Consider the following 23,044-nt stretch of genomic DNA (forward strand, 5'->3'; position numbering starts at 1 on the left):
GAGGGGCTTGTTTGAGGCCATACAGTGCCTTGTTGAGCTTGTATACCATGTCAGGATGTTTTGGATCTTCAAAGCCAAGAGGTTGTGCAACATACACTTCTTCTTAAATCTTGCCATTGAGGAAGGCGCTCTTCACATCCATTTGATAAAGAAGTATGTTGTGATGATTTTCATAGGCCAGCAGTATGCGTATGGCTTCAAGTCTAGCCACAGGAGAAAATGTTTCATCGAAGTCAATGCCTTCCACTTGAGTATATCCTTGAGCAACGAGACAAGCTTTGTTTCTGACAACTTGACCATGCTCATCTTGCTTGTTGCGGTATATCCATTTGGTGCCTATTATGTTGTGCTTCCGAGGATCGGGACGCTTGACCAGTTCCCATACATTATTCAGCTCAAACTGTTGAAGCTCGTCTTGCATAGCTTGAATCCATTCAGGTTCCATGAAGGCTTCTTCAGCTTTCTTGGGTTCTGTTATTGAGACGAATGCGAAGTGCCCATAGAAATTTGCTAGCTGAGTTTCCCTTGAACGAGTGAGTGGACCGGGTGCATTGATGCTATCAATTATTCTTTCAATCTGCACTTCATTGGCAACGCGAGGATGTACAGGGCGAAGATTTTGCTCTTGCTGATCATTGTCGTTGTTAGAAGGAATGTCTTCAGGCTGAGCATTGTCTTCATGTTGATCAGGTGCTGAGATGATAAGTTCTTCAGGATGAGCTTCAGAAGGTATAATTTCTCCAGTTCCCATTAGCTTGATTGATTCACTGGATGGAACTTCATCTAGCACATTTGGCAGTTGCTTTCTTTGTGAACCGTTGGTCTCATCGAACCGCACATCCACTGTTTCAACCACTTTGTAATGAAAGAGATTGAAGACTCTGTAGGAGTGCGAATCCTTTCCATATCCAAGCATAAAACCCTCATGTGCTTTTGGTGCAAACTTTGAGGTGTGATGTGGGTCCTTGATCCAGCACCTGGCGCCAAATACTCTGAAGTAACTGACATTTGGCTTCTTGCTAGTAAGGAGCTCATAAGATGTCTTGTTCAGAAGCTTGTGAAGATAAACATGATTGATTGTATGGCATGCAGTATCAATGGCTTTAGGCCAGAATTTTCTTAGAGTCTTGTATTCATCTAGCATTGTTCTGGCCATCTCAATGAGTGTTTTGTTCTTGCGTTCGACGACCCCATTCTGCTGTGGCGTGTACGGGGCTGAGAATTCATGTGTGATGCCCAAGGTATCAAGATATGTATCAAGGCTAGTGTTCTTGAATTCGGTGCCATTGTCACTTCTGATATGCTTTATCTTGGCGCCATAGTTGTTCATTGCTCGATTGGCGAAGCGTTTGAAGACATCCTGCACTTCAGTCTTGTAAAGGATTATGTGCACCCAAGTATATCTAGAATAATCATCAACAATGACAAAGCCATAGAGACAAGCATTAGTAGTAAGAGTTGAGTAATGAGTGGGACCGAAAAGATCCATGTGAAGCAGTTCGAAGGGTCGAGTAGTGGTCATGATTGTCTTCGAGGGATGTTTGGCCCTCGTCATCTTTCCTGCCTCACAGGCACCGCATAAGTGATCTTTCTTGAACTTGACGCCCTCAATGCCTATGACATGCTTCTTCTTTGCCAGGGTGTGGAGGTTCCTCATGCCAGCATGCCCAAGCCTCCGATGCCAGAGCAAGCATTCTGAAGCTTTTGCTAGAAGACATACGGCAAGCTGTGGTCCTGCTGAGAAATCTACCACGTACAAATCATCTTTTCGATACCCTTCAAATACTAGAGACTTGTCAGATTCCATTAGAACAAGGCAACGATATTTTCCAAATATTACGATCATGTTTAAATCGCAAAGCATTGAGACAGACATTAAGTTGAAGCCAATGGATTCAACAAGCATGACTTTATCCATGTGTTGATCCCTTGAGATTGCAACTCTACCTAGACCCAATACCTTACTTTTACCAGTGTCAGCAAATGTGATGTGGCTCTTGTCGGTTGGACGTAAGGTTGAGTCCATAAGAAGGCTTCTTTTGCCAGTCATGTGATTTGTACACCCACTATCAATAATCCATTCTGAAGACGTTGTTGTCGTACCCTACAGTGTAGTTAGGGGGATAGGCTTCACGAAGAGCATTGTGAAGCAAAAACATTTGACGAACTAGTGGGTTATGAAAGCTTAGATCCAGATTAGGACTAATAGGGAGAGTAGCAAGCGATTCAGGAATAAGTCTAAGTGCAACATCTGAGAACCTTTCCCTGCAAAAGAGAGTTAAGCTTTCTTAGCCACCCACATCTTCAAGGGTGGCTTAGAAGCAATAAGTCTAAGTGCAACATCTGAGAACTTTGGCTTTGGAGCCCTAGCAAACAGTCTTGCAGGCGGACAATAGTACTCATAAGAATAAGCAGTATAGTTCTTGGTCTTATGAACATGGCGGTTTGATGAACCGCTCTCATATTCATATGCCTGAGTATGGTTTCACAATGGGGTTAGCACAAGTGAACCGAGATAGAGTGGATGGATCTGCTGAAAATTCCTTTGCAGCAACCCATGTGGTTTTGGGGTACTGCTCAGGTTTCCAGTAAGAGCCATCAACATTCATTTTCCTTACGAACCCAACACCCTCTTTCCTCGGGTTTCGGTTCAAAATCTGATTTTTGAGGACATCACATAGTGTCTGATGCCCTTTAAGACTTTTGTACATCCCTGTTTCAAGCAATGTCTTCAACCTAGCATTCTCATCAGCAATAGCAGTGGAATCCTCAGCAGAGGGGTTAGTTCCCACATCAACAGTTGAAGATATTGCAACAGTAGCAGCAGTAGAACATTCAGCAACAGTAGTAGCATTACCACGCTCAATGCATTTAAGACATGGTGGTTCAAATCCTTCCTGAGCGGAGCTGATCTGTTCGGCGCGAAGTGACGTGTTTTCCTTTTGAAGATCTTCATGAGCCGCTCTCAATTTCTCAAGATCTTGCTTCCTTTGAAGATAATCATAGGAAAGCTTTTCATGAGTTGTTGAGAGAGTTTCATGACGACTTTCAAGTTCCTCATACTTAACATGAAGATTTTTTATGTCTTCAATTAAGGATTCAGATCGAGTCATTTCAGCACCTAACAGATCATCGCTTCTATCTAACAGTTTTTGAATATGTTCCATAGCTTTCTGTTGTTCAGTTGCAATTTTAGCAAGTGTTTTGTAGCTGGGTTTTGAACCACAATCAGAGTCATCGTCACTAGATGTTTGATAGTGAGTAGTGCATGTGTTTACCTTGGCACCGCGTGCCATGAAGCAGTAGGTAGAAGCGGAGTAGTCCTTGTCATTTGCATCGGTGTCGGTGATGAAGTCATTGTCTTCAGTGTTAAAGATGGACTTGGCAACGTATGCTGTAGCCAGACTTGCGACGCCTGAATCGGACTCCTCCTCAGACTCCACCTCCGCCTCCTCAGAAGCGGACTCCTCCTCTGAATCCATTTCCTTGCCAACAAACGCACGTGCCTTGCCAGATGAGCTCTTCTTGTGTGATGAAGACTTTGAGGAAGACTTGGAAGAAGACTTTGAGTATTTCTTCTTCTTCTTGTCGTCATAGTCATATTCCTTGCTCTTCTTCTTCTTTTTGTTCTCATTGTCCCACTGTGGACACTCAGAGATGAAGTGGCCAGGTTTCTTGCACTTGTGACATGTTTTCTTCTTGTAGTCGTGAGCAGAAGCTTCATCATTCCTTGAGCTTGACCGGGAAGACTTTCTGAAACCTTTCTTCTTGGTGAATTTTTGGAACTTCTTCACAAGCATAGCAAGTTCCCTTCCAATGTCTTCAGGATCATCCGAACTGCTGTCAGATTCTTCTTCAGATGAGGAGACAACTTTTGCCTTCAAGGCACGAGTTCGCCCATAGTTTGGACCGTAGATATCTCTTTTCTCAGAAAGCTGAAACTCATGTGTGTTGAGCCTCTCAAGTATGTCAGACGGATCGAGTGTCTTGAAATCAGGACGTTCTTGAATCATCAGGGCTAGGGTGTCAAATGAAATATCAAGTGATCTCAGTAGTGTCTTGACAACTTCATGTTTGGTGATTTCAGTAGCGCCGAGGGCTTGAAGCTCATTTGTGATGTCAGTGAGTCGGTCAAATGTGAGCTGGACATTCTCATTGTCATTTCACTTGAAGCGGTTGAAGAGGTTGCGAAGGACACTGATTCTCTGATCTCTCTGGGTTGAGACGCCTTCATTGACCTTGAAGAGCCAGTCCCAGACCAGCTTAGATGTTTCCAAAGCACTCACACGGCCATACTGTCCTTCGGTCAGATAACCACAGATGATATTTTTGGCAGTAGAGTCCAGTTGAATGAACTTCTTGACATCAGCAGCAGTGACACCTTCTCCAGCCTTGGGAACGCCGTTCTTGACAACATACCATAGGTCGACGTCAATGGCTTCAAGATGCATGCGCATCTTATTCTTCCAATAGGGATATTCAGTTCCATCGAAGACGGGGCACGCAGCGGAGACTTTAATTATCCCTACAGTCGACATAGCTAAAACTCCAGGTGGTTAAACCGAATCACACAGAACAAGGGAGCACCTTGCTCTGATACCAATTGAAAGTGCGTTATATCGACTAGAGGGGGGGTGAATAGGCGATTTTTATGAAAGTCTTCAAAACGTGGAAGTTATGAAGACAAACGATAGAAATAAACCTATTACTCTGCAGCGGAAGGTAGACTACACTAGGCAAGCCATAGTCAAGTATTCAATAGAGTGAAAGCACAATGACTAATAGCAGCAATGTAGTAAGGATCAGGTAGGAAGATATTGTGAAGCCACACAGAACACGCAGTCACTCAGTGAAGACAAAAGATAGTGCGAACATACAATGACTTCACAAGGAGTAACAGTAAGTAAAGGGAAGGGAAGATGAAACCAGTGACTCGCTGAAGACAATGATTTGTTGGACCAGTTCCAGTTGCTGTGACAACTGTACGTCTGGTTAGGGCGGCTAGGTATTTAAACATTAGGACACACAGTCCCGGACACCCAGTCCTGAACATGCAGCTCAGGACACCCAGTCCTCACCGTATTCCCCTTGAGCTAAGGTCACACAGACCTCGCCCAATCACTCTGATAAGTCTTCAAGGTAGACTCCCAAACCTTCACAGACTTCGTTCACCGACAATCCACAATGTCTCTTGGATGCTCAGAACGCGACGCCTAACCGGCTGGAGGATGCACAGTCCTCAAGTGTAATAAGTCTTCAGATCACACAGACAAGAAGACTTAAGTGATGCCTAATTCTCTTTGGCTCTGGGTGGTTAGGGCTTTATCCTCGCAAGGAATTCTCTCTCAAAGGCTTCAAGGTGGGTTGCTCTCAAATGACAAAAGCCGTACTCTGAATCTGAGCAGCCAACCATTTATGGTTGTAGGGGGTGGGCTATTTATAGCCACCTTGCAACCCGACCTGATTTGTCCGAAATGACCCTGGGTCACTAAGGAACTGACACGTGTTCCAACGGTCAGATTTCAAACTCACACGACAACTTTACTTGGGCTTCAAGCAAAGCTGACTTGCCCGACTCTAGACAAGATTCGCTCTCAAAGTCTTCACTCGAAGACATAGGTTTTGTTTAAGCATCACTTCAGTCATTTTGACTGGTTCTCTTGGACCCCACTTAATAGTACAGTGGTTCCTATGACTCAACACAGAAGAAAGAGAACTACGAAAGATCTAAGTCTTCGAGCTCCATAGGCTTCATGTGGTGTCTTCTCTTGTCACAGTCTTCAATGTGAGTATCTTCATATACCACCTTTGACTTCAATGTCTTCATACATTTTTAGGGGTCATCTCTGGTAGGAAAACCGAATCAATGAGGGACTTCTACCTGTGTTATCCTGCAATTCTCACAAACACATTAGTCCCTCAACTAGGTTTGTCGTCAATACTCCAAAACCAACTAGGGGTGGCACTAGATGCACTTACAAGTAGGAGAGAAGGAAAGGCCCCCCCAAACCTATTCCAATTCGGCCTCCTGCCCAAGGGGGGCGCACCAGCCCCTTGTGGGCTGGTGTGCTTCCTTTTTATGGCCCATAAGGCCCATAACTTCTCCCGGGGGTTCCGGTAACCTCCCGGTACTCCGGAAAAATGCCCGAACCACTCAGAACCATTCCGATGTCCAAACATAGGCTTCCAATATATCAATTTTTATGTCTCGACCATTTTGAGACTCCTCGTCGTGCCCGTGATCACATCCGGGACTCTGAACAATCTTCGGTTCATCAAAACGCATAAACTCATAATACCAATCGTCACCGAACGTTAAGCGTGCGGACCCTACAGGTTCGAGAACTATGTAGACATGACCGAGACTCACTTCCGGTCAATAACCAATAGTGGAACCTGGATGTTCATATTGGCTCCCACATATTCTACGAAGATCTTTATTGGTCAAACCGCATAACGATATACGTTGTTCCCTTTGTCATCGGTATGTTACTTGCCCGAGATTCGATCATCGGTATCTCAATACCTAGTTCAATCTCATTACCGGCAAGTCTCTTTACTCGTTCTGTAATGCATCATCCCACAACTAACTCATTAGTCACAATGCTTGCAAGTCTTATAGTGATGTGCATTACCGAGAGGGCCCAGAGATACTTCTCTGATACTCAGAGTGACAAATCCTAATCTCGATCTATGTCAACTCAACAAACACCATTGAAGACACCTGTAGAGCACCTTTATAATCACCCAGTTACGTTGTGACATTTGGTAGCACACAGTGTTCCTCCGGTATTCGGGAGTTGCATGATCTCATAGTCATAGGAACATGTATGAGTTATAGAGAAAGCAATAGCAACAAACTAAACGATCATCGTGCTAAGCTAACGGATGGGTCTAGTCAATCACATCATTCTCTAATGATGTGATCCCGTTAATCAAATGACAACTCATGTTTATGGTTAGGAAACATAACCATCATTGATTCAACGAGCTAGTCAAGTAGAGGCAAACTAGTGACACTCTGTTTGTCTATGTATTCACACATGTACTAAGTTTCCGGTTAATACAATTCTAGCATGAATAATAAACATTTATCATGATATAAGGAAATAAATAATAACTTTATTATTGCCTCTATGGCATATTTCCTTCACTTGTGCCTTTGATCTCCATATCCAAAGCACCGTCATGATCTCCATCGTCACTGGCTCGACACTTTGATCTCCATCATAGCATCATTGTCGTCTCGCCAACTATTGCTTCCACGAATATTGCTACCACTTAGTGATAAAGTAAAGCAATTACGTGGCGATTGCATTTCATAGAATAAAGCGACGACCATAAGGCTCCTGCCAGTTACCGATAACTTTTACAAAACATGATCATCTCATACAACAATTTATATCTCATCATGTTTTGACCATACCACATTGCAACATGCTTTGCAAAAACAAGTTAGACGTCCTCTACTTTGTTGTTGCAAGTTTTACGTGGCTGCTACGGGCTTCTAGCAAGAACCGTTCTTACGTACGCATCAAAACCACAATGATTTTTCGTCAAGTGTGCTATTTTAACCTTCAACAAGGACCGACCGTAGTCAAACTCGGTTAAACTAAAGTTGGAGAAACAGCAACCCGCCAGCCACCGTGTGTGAAGCACGTCGGTAGAACCAATCTCATGAACACGGTCATGTAATGTCGGTCCAGGCCGCTTCATCCAACAATACCGCCAAATCAAAGTAAGACGTTGGTGGTAAGCAGTATGACTATTATCGCCCACAACTCATTGTGTTCAACTCATGCATATAACATCTACGCATAGACCAGGCTCGGATGCCACTGTTGGGGAACACAGTATTTCAAAAAAATTCCTACGATCATGCAAGATCTATCTAGGAGATGCATAGCAACGAGACGGGAGAGTGTGTCCATGTACCCTCATAGACCGAAAGCGGAAGTGTTTAGTAACGCGGTTGATGTAGTCGAACGTCTTCACGATCCAACCGATCCAAGTACCGAACGTACGGCACCTCCGTGTTCAGCACACGTTCAGCATGATGACGTCCCTCGAGCTCTTGATCCAGTTGAGGACGAGGGAGAGTTCCGTCAGCACGACGGCGTGGCGACGGTGATGATGATGTTACCGGCGCAGGGCTTCGCCTAAGCACTACAACGATATGACCGAGGTGTTGAACTATGGAGGGGGGCACCGCACGCGGCTAAGACAATTGATCTTGTGTGTTCTAGGGTGCCCCCTGCCTCCATATATATAGGAGGAGGGGAGGCCGGCCGGCCCCTGTAGGGCGCGCCAGAGAGAGGAGTCCTAGTAGGACTCCAAGTCCTAGTAGGATTCCACTTGGTGGAAGGGGGAAGAAGGAAGGGAGAGGGGAGGGGAAGGAAAGGGGGGCGCTGCCCCCTCCCCCTAGTCCAATTCGGACTGCCAAAGGGGGGGGGCAGCCCCTTGCGGCCCTCTTCTCTCTCCACTAAGGCCCATGAAGGCCCATTGGTTCCCACGGGGAGTTCCGATAACCCTCCAGCACTCCGATAGTTACCCGGTACCTCTCAGAACTCATCTGGTGTCCAAATAACACCGTCCAATATATCATTCTTTATGTATCGACCATTTCGAGACTCCTCGTCGTGTCCGTGATCTCATCCGGGACTCCGAACAAACTTCGGTCATCAAATCACATATAACTCATAATACGAATCGTCATTGAACGTTAAGCGTGCGGACCCTACGGGTTCGAGAACTATGTACACATGACCTAGACACAACTCCAGTCAATAACCAATAGCGGAACCTAGATTCTCATATTGGTTCCTACATATTCTACGAAGATCTATATCGGTCAAATCGCATAACGACATATGTCATTCCCTTTGTCATCGGTATGTTACTTGCCCGAGATTCGATCGTCGGTATCATTATAGCTAGTTCAATCTCGTTACCGGCAAGTCTCTTTACTCGTTCCGTAATGCATCATCCCGTAACTAACTCATTAGTCACATTGCTTGCAAGGCTTATAGTGATGTGCATTACCGAGAGGGCCCAGAGATACCTCTCCGATACACGGAGTGACAAATCCTAATCTCGATCTATGACAACTCAACAAAAACTATCGGAGACACCTGTAGAGCATCTTTATAATCACCCAGTTACGTTGTGACGTTTGATAGCACACAAGGTATTCCTCCGGTATTCGGGAGTTACATAATCTCATAGTCAGAGGAACATGTATAAGTCATGAAGAAAGCAATAGCAATAAAACTAAACGATCATTATGCTTATCTAACAGATGGGTCTTGTCCATCATTCTCTAATGATGTGATCCCGTTCATCAAATGACAACACATGTCTATGGTCAGGAAACTTAACCATCTTTGATTAACGAGCTAGTCTAGTAGAGGCATACTAGGGACACTCTGTTTGTCTATGTATTCACACATGTACTAAGTTTCTGGTTAATACAATTCTAGCATGAATAATAAACATTTATCATGATATAAGGAAATAAAAATAACAACTTTATTATTGCCTCTAGGGCATATTTCCTTCACTGCACACACGCTGCCATGAACCCAAACATTTGCCCCCAAGAATTTCCTTAGTAACAACCCAAAATAAGGCACACTGACCCTTGCTAACTCTTCAAAGCCCACTTAGGGGCGTCAGTTATAAGCAGATGATGCGTATGTCTCACAGTGATCACGAAATTGATGAGAATCAATCGGCCCGGCCTAGCGATCTGCCCCCTCTGCCAACCAGCAATCCACTCAAGAACCTTGTCTACGATAGGCTGTCAGTCCAGTCGTGTTAATTACTTAATTGACAACATCAACTTCAAGTACCTGCAAGGGAAAAACTCTAGTCTCCATGGAACAACCGCAAAACCTGAGCACTACCATGTTCCTCGCCCCGGACCATAATAGCCATGGATTTGAAGAAATTTATATGCAATCCTCAAGCCCGGCCAAATATGCAAATAGCCTCCCTAATGAAGCAAAGATCCTGAGCAACCAGTTTGATAAGCAGAACTATGTCGTCAGTGGAAATTGACAATCGCTAGAGAGGAGAGCAACCTGACCTGTGATTGAGAACCCTTAAGTCTCTGAATTTTATTATTAGTTACATCAAAACATCCAAACACTTCCTTACAAAAGTCTGATGTGAAGCATTCACCAGACCAACCGTAAGTCGTCGACTCGTTTTTTGATCTCACGACCGACAAATGCTCCCTGATCATGCGCGAGAATAAACCACCATATTTTTCTGGCCCACATCCCATAATTCTTTTCTTAATTAATCTCTCCCTGATTAATCGCCCAGAACTAACTCTGCTTATCATCTCTCCTGCCCGTCTGTGCTATGCGCCGAGCCCGGTCCTAGCGACCTCCGCTCCACCTCTCTGTTGCGCCATCTTGTCTGGTGGCTGTGTGGGGGCTGCGGGGCTGGTCCACCATCCTCTGAGGCTTCGGGAATTTCCTCAATTCAACTTTCACTGGAATTTAAATATGATGCATCAAGGGGAGCTATCCTAGTGCATAACAAAGCTAGGGATGTGACAGGAACTAAAACACATGTTAACACTCCGTGTTATATCAATCGATTTCGAACAATATTATCTCAATGTATAACAAACAAGTTTGGGTCGATTCAATATGATCGTTCTTCTAACGTCACACTCTCAATATTGTTTTGGACTATCGTTATACTTAACAATATCCTAAGATCCTGGAAAAGATGATCACCAACAACACTTGAGCCAGTCTTAGAGGCAAGATCAGGAACATATTCTTTACCGTTTATCATTCCACACGTGCATATGAGCTTTCCATTGAATTGCATATTCCAAGATCATAGCAGTTATAGCATAAAATATATTAATTATAAAACAAAAATATAATAATACAATATTATTGCATCTAGGACATATTTTCAACAAGTAATTGTAAGGGAAAAACTCCAATCTCCAAGGAAAAGCCGCAACAACCCGAGCACTATCATGTTCCTCGCCTCGGGTTAGAATAGCCATGGATTTGAAGAAATTTATCTGCCGTCCAAAGATGCAAAGAGCCTCCTTGACGAAGCAAAGATCCTGAGCAGCCAGTTTGATAAACAGAACTACATCATCAACGAAAATAGATAGTCGCTGGAGAGGAGAGCAACCTGATATGTGACAGAGAACCCAGAAATCTCCGACTTTGATTATTAAATACGTCAAAACATCCATTGATAGAACGAAAAGAAGTTAAGGAAAGAGGCACAGACCGCAAAACATGAGCGAATTTAACATGTGCATTGCCATTGACCACCACACGGGAGTTGGCAGAAGATAATAGAGCAACGACCCAACATCTCCACCTTGCCGAGAACCCCTTGGCACGAAGAACTTCAAACAGAAAAGCTCAGGAAATCGAACACTTGTAAGATATTGAGTTTCAGAAGCACACCTTTCTCCTTTCTTCGATGCAACTTTATGACCACCTAGCATATCAAAACAAAAATAGCCGTGTACATTGCGACTGCTGATGAAAGCCGATTGATTAACGAGCACAAACTCTCTCATATGCCGGGTCAAGCGAACACCAAACGGTTTAACACACAACCTAAACCTAGGGAAACCGTGAAGCAGGCTGATCGGACATCTCCAATCACACAAGCATCAGGGATAAGGGTGAAGAATGACTTTCAGAAAACAACAATAAAAATTGTCAAAGAAACTGAAAAAATGGAAAAGAAAGGGAAAAAGGTCGTCTTCTTTCTTTCTCGTACACCCCCTCTCCAACAAAACCGACACCTCCCCACCGCCAGCACACCTACCCGCGGGGCCCAAACCACGTTTAACGTAAGAAGCACGACGAAATCTCCCAAAACGATTTCGCGTGAATTCATTCCCTTCCTCCTCCTTCCTCCCCCCGAATCCCCGAATCCAAACTCCACGATTCCCTCGCCATTACCGGACCTGGAGGAATCCCCGGGGTTCCCTCCAGCCCCTCCCCAGATCTCCCTGCCCCTCTCGAGCGCCCCGCGGCCCGCTCGACGGCGCTTGCTGACGCGGAGGTCGCCGAGCCCGCCGTCCGAGGGCCGGGGCCTGGGTGTTCCGGCGTGGAGCGCGGGCGCGAGGCGGCTCGATTCGGGTCGGCCGCGCTGGGTCTAGGGTTTGGTTGAGTTGATGCCTCCCCGCCTCGCGTGACAGCTCCACGGGAGATCTCCGCATGGATCAGAAGGGCCGCGGCCGCGGCCGTGGCGGCGGAGGGGGAGGCCGCGGGGGCGGGGGCGGGGACAATAGCCGCACCGATCTCCTCGCTGCCGGGCGCAAGAAGGTACCGGGTCCCGCCTTTTTTTCCTTTTGCGATTTTGAGGAATTTCCCCCCATTTTCTGATGATCGAGTGTTTGGCGTGGTCCGCGCGCAGCTGCAGCAGTTCAGGAAGAAGAAGGAGAAAAAGGGTCCCGGGAAGAAGGCAGAAGCGGACGCTGACGAGGGGGCGTCGAAAGCAGGTGCCAATGGGGAGGAGGCCCCGCCGGAGCCGAAGTCCCCTGTTGGGTTGAAGTTCCTAGCGGGGGAGAGTGGCAGCAGCCATAGCACGCCATTTGAGGTGAAGCTCGTGTTTCTGACTGTGGTGCGTGGGTTTGAGCGAGTCATTGCTCTGTGTAACGCTCATCTGCAATGCAGGAAGCAACCATGCCGCAGGAGGAGCAATGCAACGGCCAGGGGCCTGCTACTGAGGAACCAAGCGTTGTGGACAATGCGGATGTTGTGCCTGTGCTGGAGGACGCTGATGACCGCAGTGTGCAGAATATCAGTATCAGTGAGCAGGGGAATTCGGATCATGGAAGTCCTCGGCAAGGAGATGGTGACGATTCAGCAGTTCAGGTTACCAGTTCAGATGTTGGTGGTGATCTTATAGGAGCTCAGCCTGGGGAGGTAGATGGCGAGAAATTGCCCATTTCAGAGGAGAGCATTATACCCCAGGTTTCTTCTCAAGGTGACATAGCCAATGACGGTAGTAACCAAGTAGGGGGACACCAGGAGGTGCAGATAGATCCTGTTGAGAGGACAAGTAGTTCTGATTCCAAAGAAGCCATGGAGGTGCCAATTCCTTCTCTAGACCTCGGGACTGATAATGCTAGTATGGGTGAAGACGGAACTCAAGAAATGGAGGTGGGCGTTTCGGGGAGGTCATCAGATGGCAATATACAAGATGTTGAACCCACAGTTTCTGGTGAAATAGGCATGGAGGTTGGGCATGAAGCAGCAATGGATCTTGCAGCTTCACAAGAAATTCCTGGACGAGGAGACACTGATGACGAAGCTAATGGAGTAGGCAAAGAAGCTGTTCAAGAAGATGCAGGTACAAGTAACACAAATGCAATAGATGAAGCTGTCACTACACATGAATTGGATTTATCTGTTGAAAAGGTTGATTCAGCTTTATGTGGTGGTGCTGTATCTCAAGGCTTCATGCCATATCCCCTCGATGAATGTATTCAGGGGCATCTGTATGTGACGACTCTGTCGAGGGATTTGCTCCAGTTGCAGCTAGATGAAGGCACACACCTAAATTCAGATGTTACACTGTCTTCTGATGAAATTCTCAAACTCCAGGTACAGCTGAAAGAATCCAAAGAGAGCAAAGTAGCAGCCCATGAAGAGATTCAGCAATGTAGACATGAGCTCACGAACCTGGATACTGTTAAGGGAGAACTTGAACTAATCGTGGCTTCTCAGAAACAGGAAATTGATGCTAGCAACAGCAAATGTGAACAGCTGGAGATCGAGTTGCGGTCCTCCAAGGAGAATGCACAACAAATCTTGAGTGAATTAGCTGGATGCCAATCATTGCTGGAAGCTCTACAAAAGGAGAACATAGAGCTAACAGAAAACCTTGCTCTCGAGGAAAAAACCAGAAAGGAGGTTCAGGAGCAGCAAGAACATCTGTCTGGTGAAAACGAGAAGCTTCTGTCACAGCTATCTGAGCTTGAACATAGCTTAGCTTCTGTGAAAGAGGTAATGAATGCTGGTAGTAGCAGGTGCGAAAGTTTGGAGGCTGAGCTGTGTTCCTTCAAGGAGAACGTGGAGCACACGTGGACTGAATTAACAAATTGCAGGGCTTTATTGGAAACGTCGCAAAAAGATAATGTTGAGTTATCTGCAAAGTTTGCTGTTGAATCGGAAGCAAACAAGAAACTGAAGGAGGATAATGTATTCCTACATACTGAGAACGAGAGGCTTTCGTCAGATCTGTCTGAACTAAATGATGAATTGCATCTTTCATACGCCAAACATAAACAGCTTGAGTTGCATGTCAGAGATATGGAGACACACATGGAACAACTGAAAGACCAACTAATCGAGGAAAGCCTACGTGCAACTAACAGTTCCGATATTTACCAATCTGTAATTAAAGAGCTGGATGCTAAGTGCAATGTGGTGCTAGACCAAGCCGAGACAGTTGTGTGTCAAAAACATGAACATAGCCTGGCCTCATCGGAAATCACTGTTGAAAATGCTGAAAGAACAATTACAAGTCCTGAGTTTGTTTGTGAGGGTAACAATCAGCATTCTCATCCTCCATTTGACGAGAAAGATTCAAGTAACTGTACTGCTTTGCAGTCACTGAAGGGACATCTAGAGGTTGCTAAAGGTGAATTGCATGAACTTAAAAAATTAGTGGAGCGGATGTCCTCTAGGTCTGGTGGACGTGTTCTCGTGTCAAAACTCATCCAATCCTTTGAGGTAAAAGGAAACCAGGAAGAAACTGGAATGTCTGAAGGGGAACATGATGAATTAAAAAAGTTAACTCAGGGGATGTTATGCTGCCTCGTTGAAAAATTCAAGTCGATGACTTCAGATCTTGCAAAGGCTGAAAAGTATGTTGTCGGACTGTGTGACAGAATAGAGCTTTCAAGTAAGTCTGAAGTGCAGCATGAAGCAGAAAGACAGCGCACAGCAGTTTTTGAGGCCAGAATGGATGAGCTCTCTGAGAAGCTAAGCAACTACAAGAACACAATTGATCAACTGCACATTCAGCTTGCTAACGTACAACAAGATGCAGATGATCATGCTGGGAAGCTCACTAATCAGGCAGAACTTTTGCATAATGATATAACAGAAAGGATTTCAATTCTTGAGAAGGAAAGGGCATCTCTATCAGGTTTGCTCAGTGAAGTTACCAACAAGCTCAGCTTTTTGGTTGGTACTATGTACCCTAATGATTTGGGTGCAAGCGAAGGTCTCAGCTTTAGTATTTTGGACTCTGTGGATCTCTCTGCTAAATCAATCCAAAGTCTTCAGGACAAATTAGAGTCTGCTCAAAGCGATAATGCTAAGCTCAGTACTTCTCTTTCGGAGATCAAGAAAGCACATTCTGATGTTCAAGATAGGAATGAACATGCATCTAGAATGGTTAAGAACATGTATGATTGCTTGCAGGAGTTTCTACTCAACTCGCTTGGAAATTCAGATGAAGCAAGTGCAGGAGATAGTGCTGAGGAGCCAATTGAAGCTCTGTTTAGTCATCTTGGAGGAGCCATCGAGCAGTTGAAGAATCTATTGCATGACCGTCATTCTTTGCAATCAAACAATGCTAACCTGGAGTCAAGATTGTTGAGCAAATGTGAAGAAGTTGAAGAGATCAGCTTGAGATGCAGTTCTTTAATGAAGAATATGGATGACATGTGCTTGCTGAACGAGGAGCTTAAATTAATTTCTAAAAGTAAAAGTGAAGCGTTGGATGAACTGCATGGTAGATGCCTCTCTATAGCAGAAAAAATGGTTCACCACTCTGCAGATCCTACCTCAATGGTTCTTCCTTTGATGTCTAATAGTGGTGAAGCTGAAACGTTCAGCAAGGAGCACCATATTTCTACCACATTACTGCCATGTATTGAGGAGGGTGTAGCTTCATGCAATGAGAAAGTTGAAAATGCAGTTGAAGAAATCCACTTAGCAAAGATATGCTTGCAAAATGCCCATATTTTTGACCAAATTTCATTTGACAAGTGGTCCTTGCCCTTGCCTGCGTTGATCAAAGAAGAAATTGTACCCCAGGTTTGTGACTTGCAGAGCAAAATGGACCAGCTCAGTGAATTGAACATTCAGTTAGAGACTGAAATTCCAGTTCTCAGGGATGGCTTGAAAAAGCTTGATGAAGCTCTTGAAACTTCACGTACTGAGCTTCAGGAAAGGTCTTCTGAACTTGAACAGTCAGAACAGAAACTTTCTTCTTTTAAGGAAAAACTCGGTATTGCTGTTGCCAAAGGCAAAGCCTTGATAGTGCAACGTGATGGCCTTAAGCAGTCTCTTGCAGAGAAGTCTGGTGAGCTTGAGAAGCTCTCACAGGAACTGGAATCAAAGGATGCATTAGTGAAAGAGTTGGAAGACAAGCTCAAATCCTATACAGAGGCAGATCGAATTGAAGCTTTGGAGTCAGAACTCTCATACATACGGAATTCAGCTACTGCTTTAAGGGATTCATTTATTCTGAAAGACTCTGTTCTTCAGAGAATTGAAGAAGTCTTAGAAGATCTAGATATGCCTGAGCGTTTTCATTCTAGAGACATTGTTGAGAAAATAGAACTGTTGTCGAAGATGGCTGTTGGTGCTTCTTTTACCTTGCCTGATGGTGATAAGAGATCATCTATGGATGGGCACTCTGAGTCTGGTGTGGCCATGGATAGCATAAGTGATGAACAAATCTCAATATCAAATCCAGGGTCAGATGAAATAAAGAACAAATATGACGAGTTGCATAGGAGATTCTATGAACTGGCTGAGCAGAACAACATGTTGGAACAGTCTCTAGTGGAGAGGAACAGTATTGTACAGAAATGGGAAGAGGTCCTTGGTCAGGTTAGCATTCCCCTGCAGTTCAGAATGTTAGAACCAGAAGATAGGATAACTTGGCTGGGAAACAGATTATTGGAGGTCGAGCATGAAAGAGACACGTTACATTCGAAGATTGAGCACCTTGAGGATTCCTCTGAGATGCTAATTACTGATCTAGAAGAATCACACAAAAGGATTTCTGAGCTCAGTGCAGAGGTCGTTGCTATAAAGGCCGAAAAGGACTTCTTCTCAGAGAGCCTGGATAAACTGAGATTTGAGTTCCTTGGACTCTCTGAGAAAGCAGTTCAAGATGAGTTTGTCAGAGATAACTTGCGAAAAGATCTAGCTGAACTACAGGAGAAGTTAGCTGAAAAGGCAAAGGAGAGCAAGCACTATCATGATATGGAAATAGAGGTACACAAACTACTCGATTTGGTGCGAAATGTGCTGCAGGATGGTAGTAATGCTGAAATTCCATCTGGTGGTGGTGCTGTACTGTGCTTGGGTGAACTGTTGAGGAAAGTTTTAGACCATTATGAAACTCTTTTGTCAGAGTCGACTCTAAGCAATGCTGCCGAGAAGGAAATTCATTTAGATGAAACCAAGCTGTCTAACGACGCTTCTACATCAGAGACTGGTAGAGATGACAAAGCGAGTGTACTGAATACTTTGAGTAATGAGTTGGAGCATGCTCGCAAGAGTCTGGCCTTAGTTGAGCAGCAGCGTGATGAAGCAGCTGAGAAGGCACGATTACTAATGCTGGAGGTGGAGATGCTACATGCTCAAATAAACCAATTGCAGGAAGATGGTTCTGAGCAGACTCAAAAATACCAGTCGCTTGTGCTTGAACTGGAATTAGTGAGTAAGCAGCGGGATAATCTGCAAGAAAAGCTAAATCAGAGTGATGAGTTAGAGCATGCTCGCAGTAATTTGGCCTTAGCCGAGCAACAGCGTGATGAAGCTGTGGAGAAGACACAATCACTATTACTGGAAGTGGAGATGGCACATGCTCAAATAAACCGGCTGCAAGAAGGTGGTGCTGAGCAGACTCAAAAGTATCAGTCGCTTGTGCTTGAACTAGAATTAGCGGGTAAGCAGCGGGATGATCTGCAAGAGAAGCTAAATCAGGAGGAGCAAAAGTGCACTTCACTGAGAGAGAAACTGAACATCGCTGTCAGAAAAGGGAAAGGCCTGGTGCAACAAAAAGATAGTTTGAAGCAAACTATAGAAGAGATGAATGCTGTGATAGAAAAACTTAAAAATGAAAGGGAACAACACATAGAATCACTTGAATCTGAGAAAACACTATTGATGGGCCGATTAACTGAGAATGAGAAGAACTTGCATGATACAACGGAATACTTGAGTAGATTGTTAAATGCTTTGAATACAGTGGACATCGCTCGAGAATTTGATACAGATCCAATCACCAAGGTTGGAAAAATTGCACAGGTTTACCTTGACCAACAGGCAACAGTGGCTTCATCACAAAATGAAGTGAAGAAATTGAAACGAGCAACAGAGCTGCTTCTAACTGAGTTAAATGAAGCTCAGGAGAGGGCCGATAACCTGCAGGAGGAATTAGTCAAGGAAGAAGCCGCACTTTCTGAATCCTCTGAACAGAAGAATGTTATAGAGTCTGCAAGAGCGGATGCTGTTCGCCACCTTGAACATATTACCTATATGCAGGCACAGGCAGCAAGGAAGCAAATAGATCATTTGAAGGAGTTGAACTCTACCAGTGGTCAACTAAGAGAGGTCTGCTTTAACCTTTCACATCGCCTTGCCAGCGCATTCATCAAAGATGTGGACCTTATCAGCTATATGGAGAGCTTCATGAAATCTTCTGGTAAATGGATGGATGGCACAAATATGGTGGACATACCTATGACTTCTAATGGGATGTTGACCAGTAGCATAAGCAGCAAGGTAAATTTAGGCTACCAATGTGTCAGTGTGTTTTGTTGCTTCAGCACTTTGCATAGTACTCCCTCCGGTCCTTTTTACTCTGCATATAAGAATTGTCTGAAGTCAAACTTCGTAAAGTTTGACCATATTTATATGAAACAATATTAACATCTACAATGCTAAATTTATACCATTTGAAAACTAAAGTCATGACGCATCTAATGTTGTTGATTTCACATTCTGAATGTTGGTACTTTTTTCTATAAACTTGGTCAAAGTTTACGTGGTTTGACTTCAAACAAATCTTATATACGAACTAAAAAGGACCAGAGGGAGTAGTTTAGAAAAGATTGGACTGATGTTGTGCAAGTAAACTAATTTCTCTTGTTGCACTTACCGCAGAAATGTAAATACTAGTTGATCATAGTATTTACTTCCTAATTAGACAACTCATACATAATTTTACTCAGTGAAATTTCCTAATTAAATACTAGTTGGAAATGAGGCTTGTACTAAGCTTCCACCATGTCACATTTCTTTATGATCGTCTCCTTTATTCTTGTTCACTATAAAAAAGATCAATGGGTTAATTTGGATAGGATATTTCCATATAAAACGAATCTCAGATGACCATGATATTCCATACACTGAAACAATAAATTGTTGGTGCTAATGTGCCATATGAGATTTTGGGAGTTGTATTCTTTCAGATCTCTATTCACTGCTTTCTAATTGATTTCAATTTGGCCTTTGCAGAATACTCATATTCCAAATGCTCCGCTGGAATTCACAGTGAATGATACTGATGGAACTCAGATGTTACATCATCTTGCTATTGCATGCCATGCTGTATCTGATTGTGTAAAGGATTGCAATGATCTCAAAAGGAATATTGACGAGCATGGTTTTTCAATTGACCAGAAAGCAACAGAGTTAGCTGAAGTTATGTCCAACTTGCAGAACAGATTCACTTCCCAAAATAATGAGTTGGAATCAATGAGAGAGAACATTCTTGAACTACAATCAGAGATCAAAGAGAAGGAAGAGGAGAGTTCATCATTGCGTAGAAATATGAGTTTGCTTTACGAAGCATGTTCTAGTTCAGTTTCTGAGATTGAAGGAATGACTGGTATGGGTTCTGGTATTGGGAGCTATTCTGTTGGGCAGAACCATTTATTTTCATATGATCATATAAAATCGGTCGTCGAGCGGTTAGGTGCAGCCGTAAAGACTACTCAGTATAGCAATGAAGGGAACACAAAGGAACTAAAGGCTACTGTTCTTGAGTTGCAGCAGGAGCTTCAGGGAAAAGATGTGCAAATTAGCACAATCAGTTCGGAGCTTGCATCTCAGATAAGGGAAGCTGAATCTTATGCGAAACAGCTTTCTGTTGAGCTTGAAGATGCAAGAATGCAAGTACACAATTTGGAGGAACATGTTGAGATGTTGCTTAATCAGAAGAAAGCTTTAGAGACCCAAGCAAGTGAGCTTAAAGATTTGGAGACAGTGGCAAGTGAGCAGCATGGAAGAATAAAGGAGTTGACTGATGAACTGAGCAGAAAAGACCAAGGTGAGCTGATAGAACTTTCTTTGACTGAAATTTCTTTGGTTGCTTCTGTTTGATTTCTATTTTTCTGATTCAAAGAAATAAATGATTGTATTCCTGCATTTGTTATATGTTGCGGTGTATTGTACAGAGATTGAAGGTTTGATGCAAGCACTTGACGAAGAAGAAAAGGAGCTTGAAGTCTTGGAGAACAAAAGCAATGACTTGGAGCAGATGCTGCAAGAAAAAGAATTTTCTTTGAAGAGCCTTGAAGATTCTAGGACAAAAGCTCTGACTAAACTTGCAACCACTGTCGACAAGTTTGACGAGTTGCATAGCTTGTCTGAAAGTCTTCTTGTAGAAGTGGAAAGCCTTCAGTCACAATTGCAAGAGAGAGATTCGGAGATCTCGTTTCTGCGCCAAGAAGTCACAAGGAGTACTAATGAACTACTAACCACTGACGATAGCAACAAGCAGTACTCATCGCAGATAAATGATTTTGTTAAGTGGTTAGAAACTGCGCTGATGCAGTTTGGTGTGCATTGTGAGAGTGCAGATGACCATGATTACACTCAGGTTCCAGTATATATGGACATGTTGGACAAAAAAATAGTGTCACTGATATCTGAATCAGATGATTTGAGGGTTGCTGTGCAAAGCAAAGATTCTTCACTACAGGTCGAGAGGACCAAAATGGAAGAGTTGTCGCGTAAATCAGAGGCTCTAGAAGCTTCTTTGAGCCAAAAGGATTCTCAGATAGGGATGCTTCGTCGAGACAGGACGATGGGCCAACCTAGATCTATAAACTTGCCTGGCACGTCGGAGATTGAGCAAATGGTATGAGAACTTTATGTTTTTATATGCAATTAACACAAACTGTATATAACATATCACATTGCTTTTTAGGTTTTGTTTATTCATAGTCACTTGCCTATTTCAATTTGAATGCAGAATGACAAAGTAAGCCCAGCTGCAGTTGTCACTCAGATTCGAGGGGCACGAAAAGTCAACAACGACCAGGTTGCTATCGATGTAGAGATGCACAAGGACAAACCATTAGATGATGAAGATGATGATAAAGGTGACAAAATCTTGCATGCTAACTTTAGCTTTATGGTGTTAATTTTGTTCCCTGGCTGATTCTCCATTTGTTATTGCAGCGCATGGTTTCAAGTCACTGACGATGTCGCGCATTGTTCCGAAGTTCACTCGACCTATATCAGACAGAATTGATGGGATGTGGTAAGTGCAATTTCAGTTCTTATTGAGTTGATTGAAGGTGTTCCCTTGTTAATTTTTATCTTTGATTTTATCAGGGCATCTGGTGATAGATTGCTCATGAGACAACCAACCTTGAGACTTGGTGTCTTGATATACTGGATAGCATTGCATGCATTGCTTGTGAGTTTTATTTGAAGGTTATATTTAAAGGTGAGTGAGCAACCGTTTTAGTAAGCTTCACTTAAGCATTTGGCCTTTCATGTTTGAACTGTTATAGCCTTGCCGCCTTGCTTTGTGTGGACCTTGGCTAAACGTGGTGCGTATAGTGAAACATGTATTATGTTCATCATTGCGAGAGATTTCCTTCATTATCGCCTTTCACTGAAAAATACCTTGGATGTCCCACGACACAGAAATATAATTGAGTTGTGTTCATCTTATGTATTACTCCCTCCGTTCCAAAATAGATGACTCAACTTTGTACTAACTAAAGTATAAAGTTGAGCCATCTATTTTGGAACGGAGGGTGTACGTGGCAGGGAGAATGTGTGGTGGATGGTTTAGTTGAGCTAAATTGAATGAAATCAAATGATAATAACAATCATAAAAACGTGCTGGCACTGTTGGGACCTGTGTTTTTCCCCAGTCATCTAACTATATTTAATGATTTGGTATTCTGCAGCTGTAGTGATGGATCTCCTTGGTGAGCTACTTACTGTACAGTGCCATGTCTATGACAAGCTATGCAACACAAGCAATCTAGTCAAATGCTGTCGATTCTTTTTGAAGTTTGTTACTGAATGAATACCTGAACCAAACGGTCATCTGCGTATCATTTTTGTTGTGAATCTTCCCCTTTCTTCCGCTGGAATTGGTCCTGCCTCAGCTGGGTCCAACCCAAGACACCTGCACCGACGGTACCGATGAAAGAGAACTGGAGAAAGCAGCAGCAGCAGCAAAGATCCCCTGTACATAGTCTCATTTTTTGTTTGCTCTATTCTTTGCTTTTAGAAAGATTGAGGGCATCTTACATGGTAGCATCTACACTATACAACACAGGTTTACAGAAGAATGGTTGACATGTACTGGTAGTTTTGAAAGCTAGGGTATTGGGATGGTAACAGCGTTTCCCCCTCTTAAAAGTTGACCCCTTGTATTCTTATAAATGTTTACTGTATACATGCATGTGCAATTGCAACAAAGTAATTGGTTTCATTTCATTGCCGCCATTGAGATTGCTATGTGGAGCTCCGGACTCGGCTCCTCTGGCATAATCGTCGGAGCTGATGTGCTGTGCCTTGCTGTGAATGAACAGCCAACGCCATTGGATTTTCTTTGGATCAAACTAAGATAAAATGTGAAGTAAAAGCAACCAGAACAGGAAGGAGGCGGAACAATTCGGGCCTCTGAAGCCGCTAAGAGGACATTACAAGCAGTCTCGTGCGTTCAGGCTATGGAACAAACCTCATGTATAGAGCGGCTATGGAACAAACCTCATGTACAGAGCTGGTCCTATGTACTTCTTCTCTCAATAGAA

At 43.7% G+C, this 23,044-nt stretch overlaps 1 protein-coding gene across 1 annotated transcript; it reads left to right on the forward strand.

Annotated features, from left to right (window-relative positions):
* The first annotated feature begins 11,823 nt into the window (after positions 1-11,823).
* On the forward strand, positions 11,824-22,727 carry LOC119315258 (centromere-associated protein E-like). Its single transcript, XM_037589925.1, has 9 exons — positions 11,824-12,326; positions 12,418-12,600; positions 12,678-18,761; positions 19,497-20,310; positions 20,438-21,123; positions 21,238-21,367; positions 21,447-21,528; positions 21,603-21,717; positions 22,190-22,727. The coding sequence occupies exons 1-8, from the start codon at positions 12,219-12,221 to the stop codon at positions 21,700-21,702; spliced, it is 8,187 nt and encodes a 2,728-aa protein (XP_037445822.1). The 5' UTR covers positions 11,824-12,218; the 3' UTR covers positions 21,703-21,717; positions 22,190-22,727.
* The last annotated feature ends 317 nt before the right edge of the window (positions 22,728-23,044 follow it).

The sequence above is a fragment of the Triticum dicoccoides genome, chromosome 6A (assembly GCF_002162155.2).
Source record: "Triticum dicoccoides isolate Atlit2015 ecotype Zavitan chromosome 6A, WEW_v2.0, whole genome shotgun sequence".
In the NCBI taxonomy this organism is placed as follows: domain Eukaryota; kingdom Viridiplantae; phylum Streptophyta; class Magnoliopsida; order Poales; family Poaceae; genus Triticum; species Triticum dicoccoides.

Coding starts and splice junctions, on each gene's coding strand:
- LOC119315258 (XM_037589925.1), top strand. CDS start 12,219: ATGGATCAGAAGGGCCGCGGCCGCGGCCGTGGCGGCGGAGGGGGAGGC. Junction 12,327..12,417: donor TCGCTGCCGGGCGCAAGAAG/GTACCGGGTCCC, acceptor GTCCGCGCGCAG/CTGCAGCAGTTCAGGAAGAA. Junction 12,601..12,677: donor GCCATAGCACGCCATTTGAG/GTGAAGCTCGTG, acceptor TCTGCAATGCAG/GAAGCAACCATGCCGCAGGA.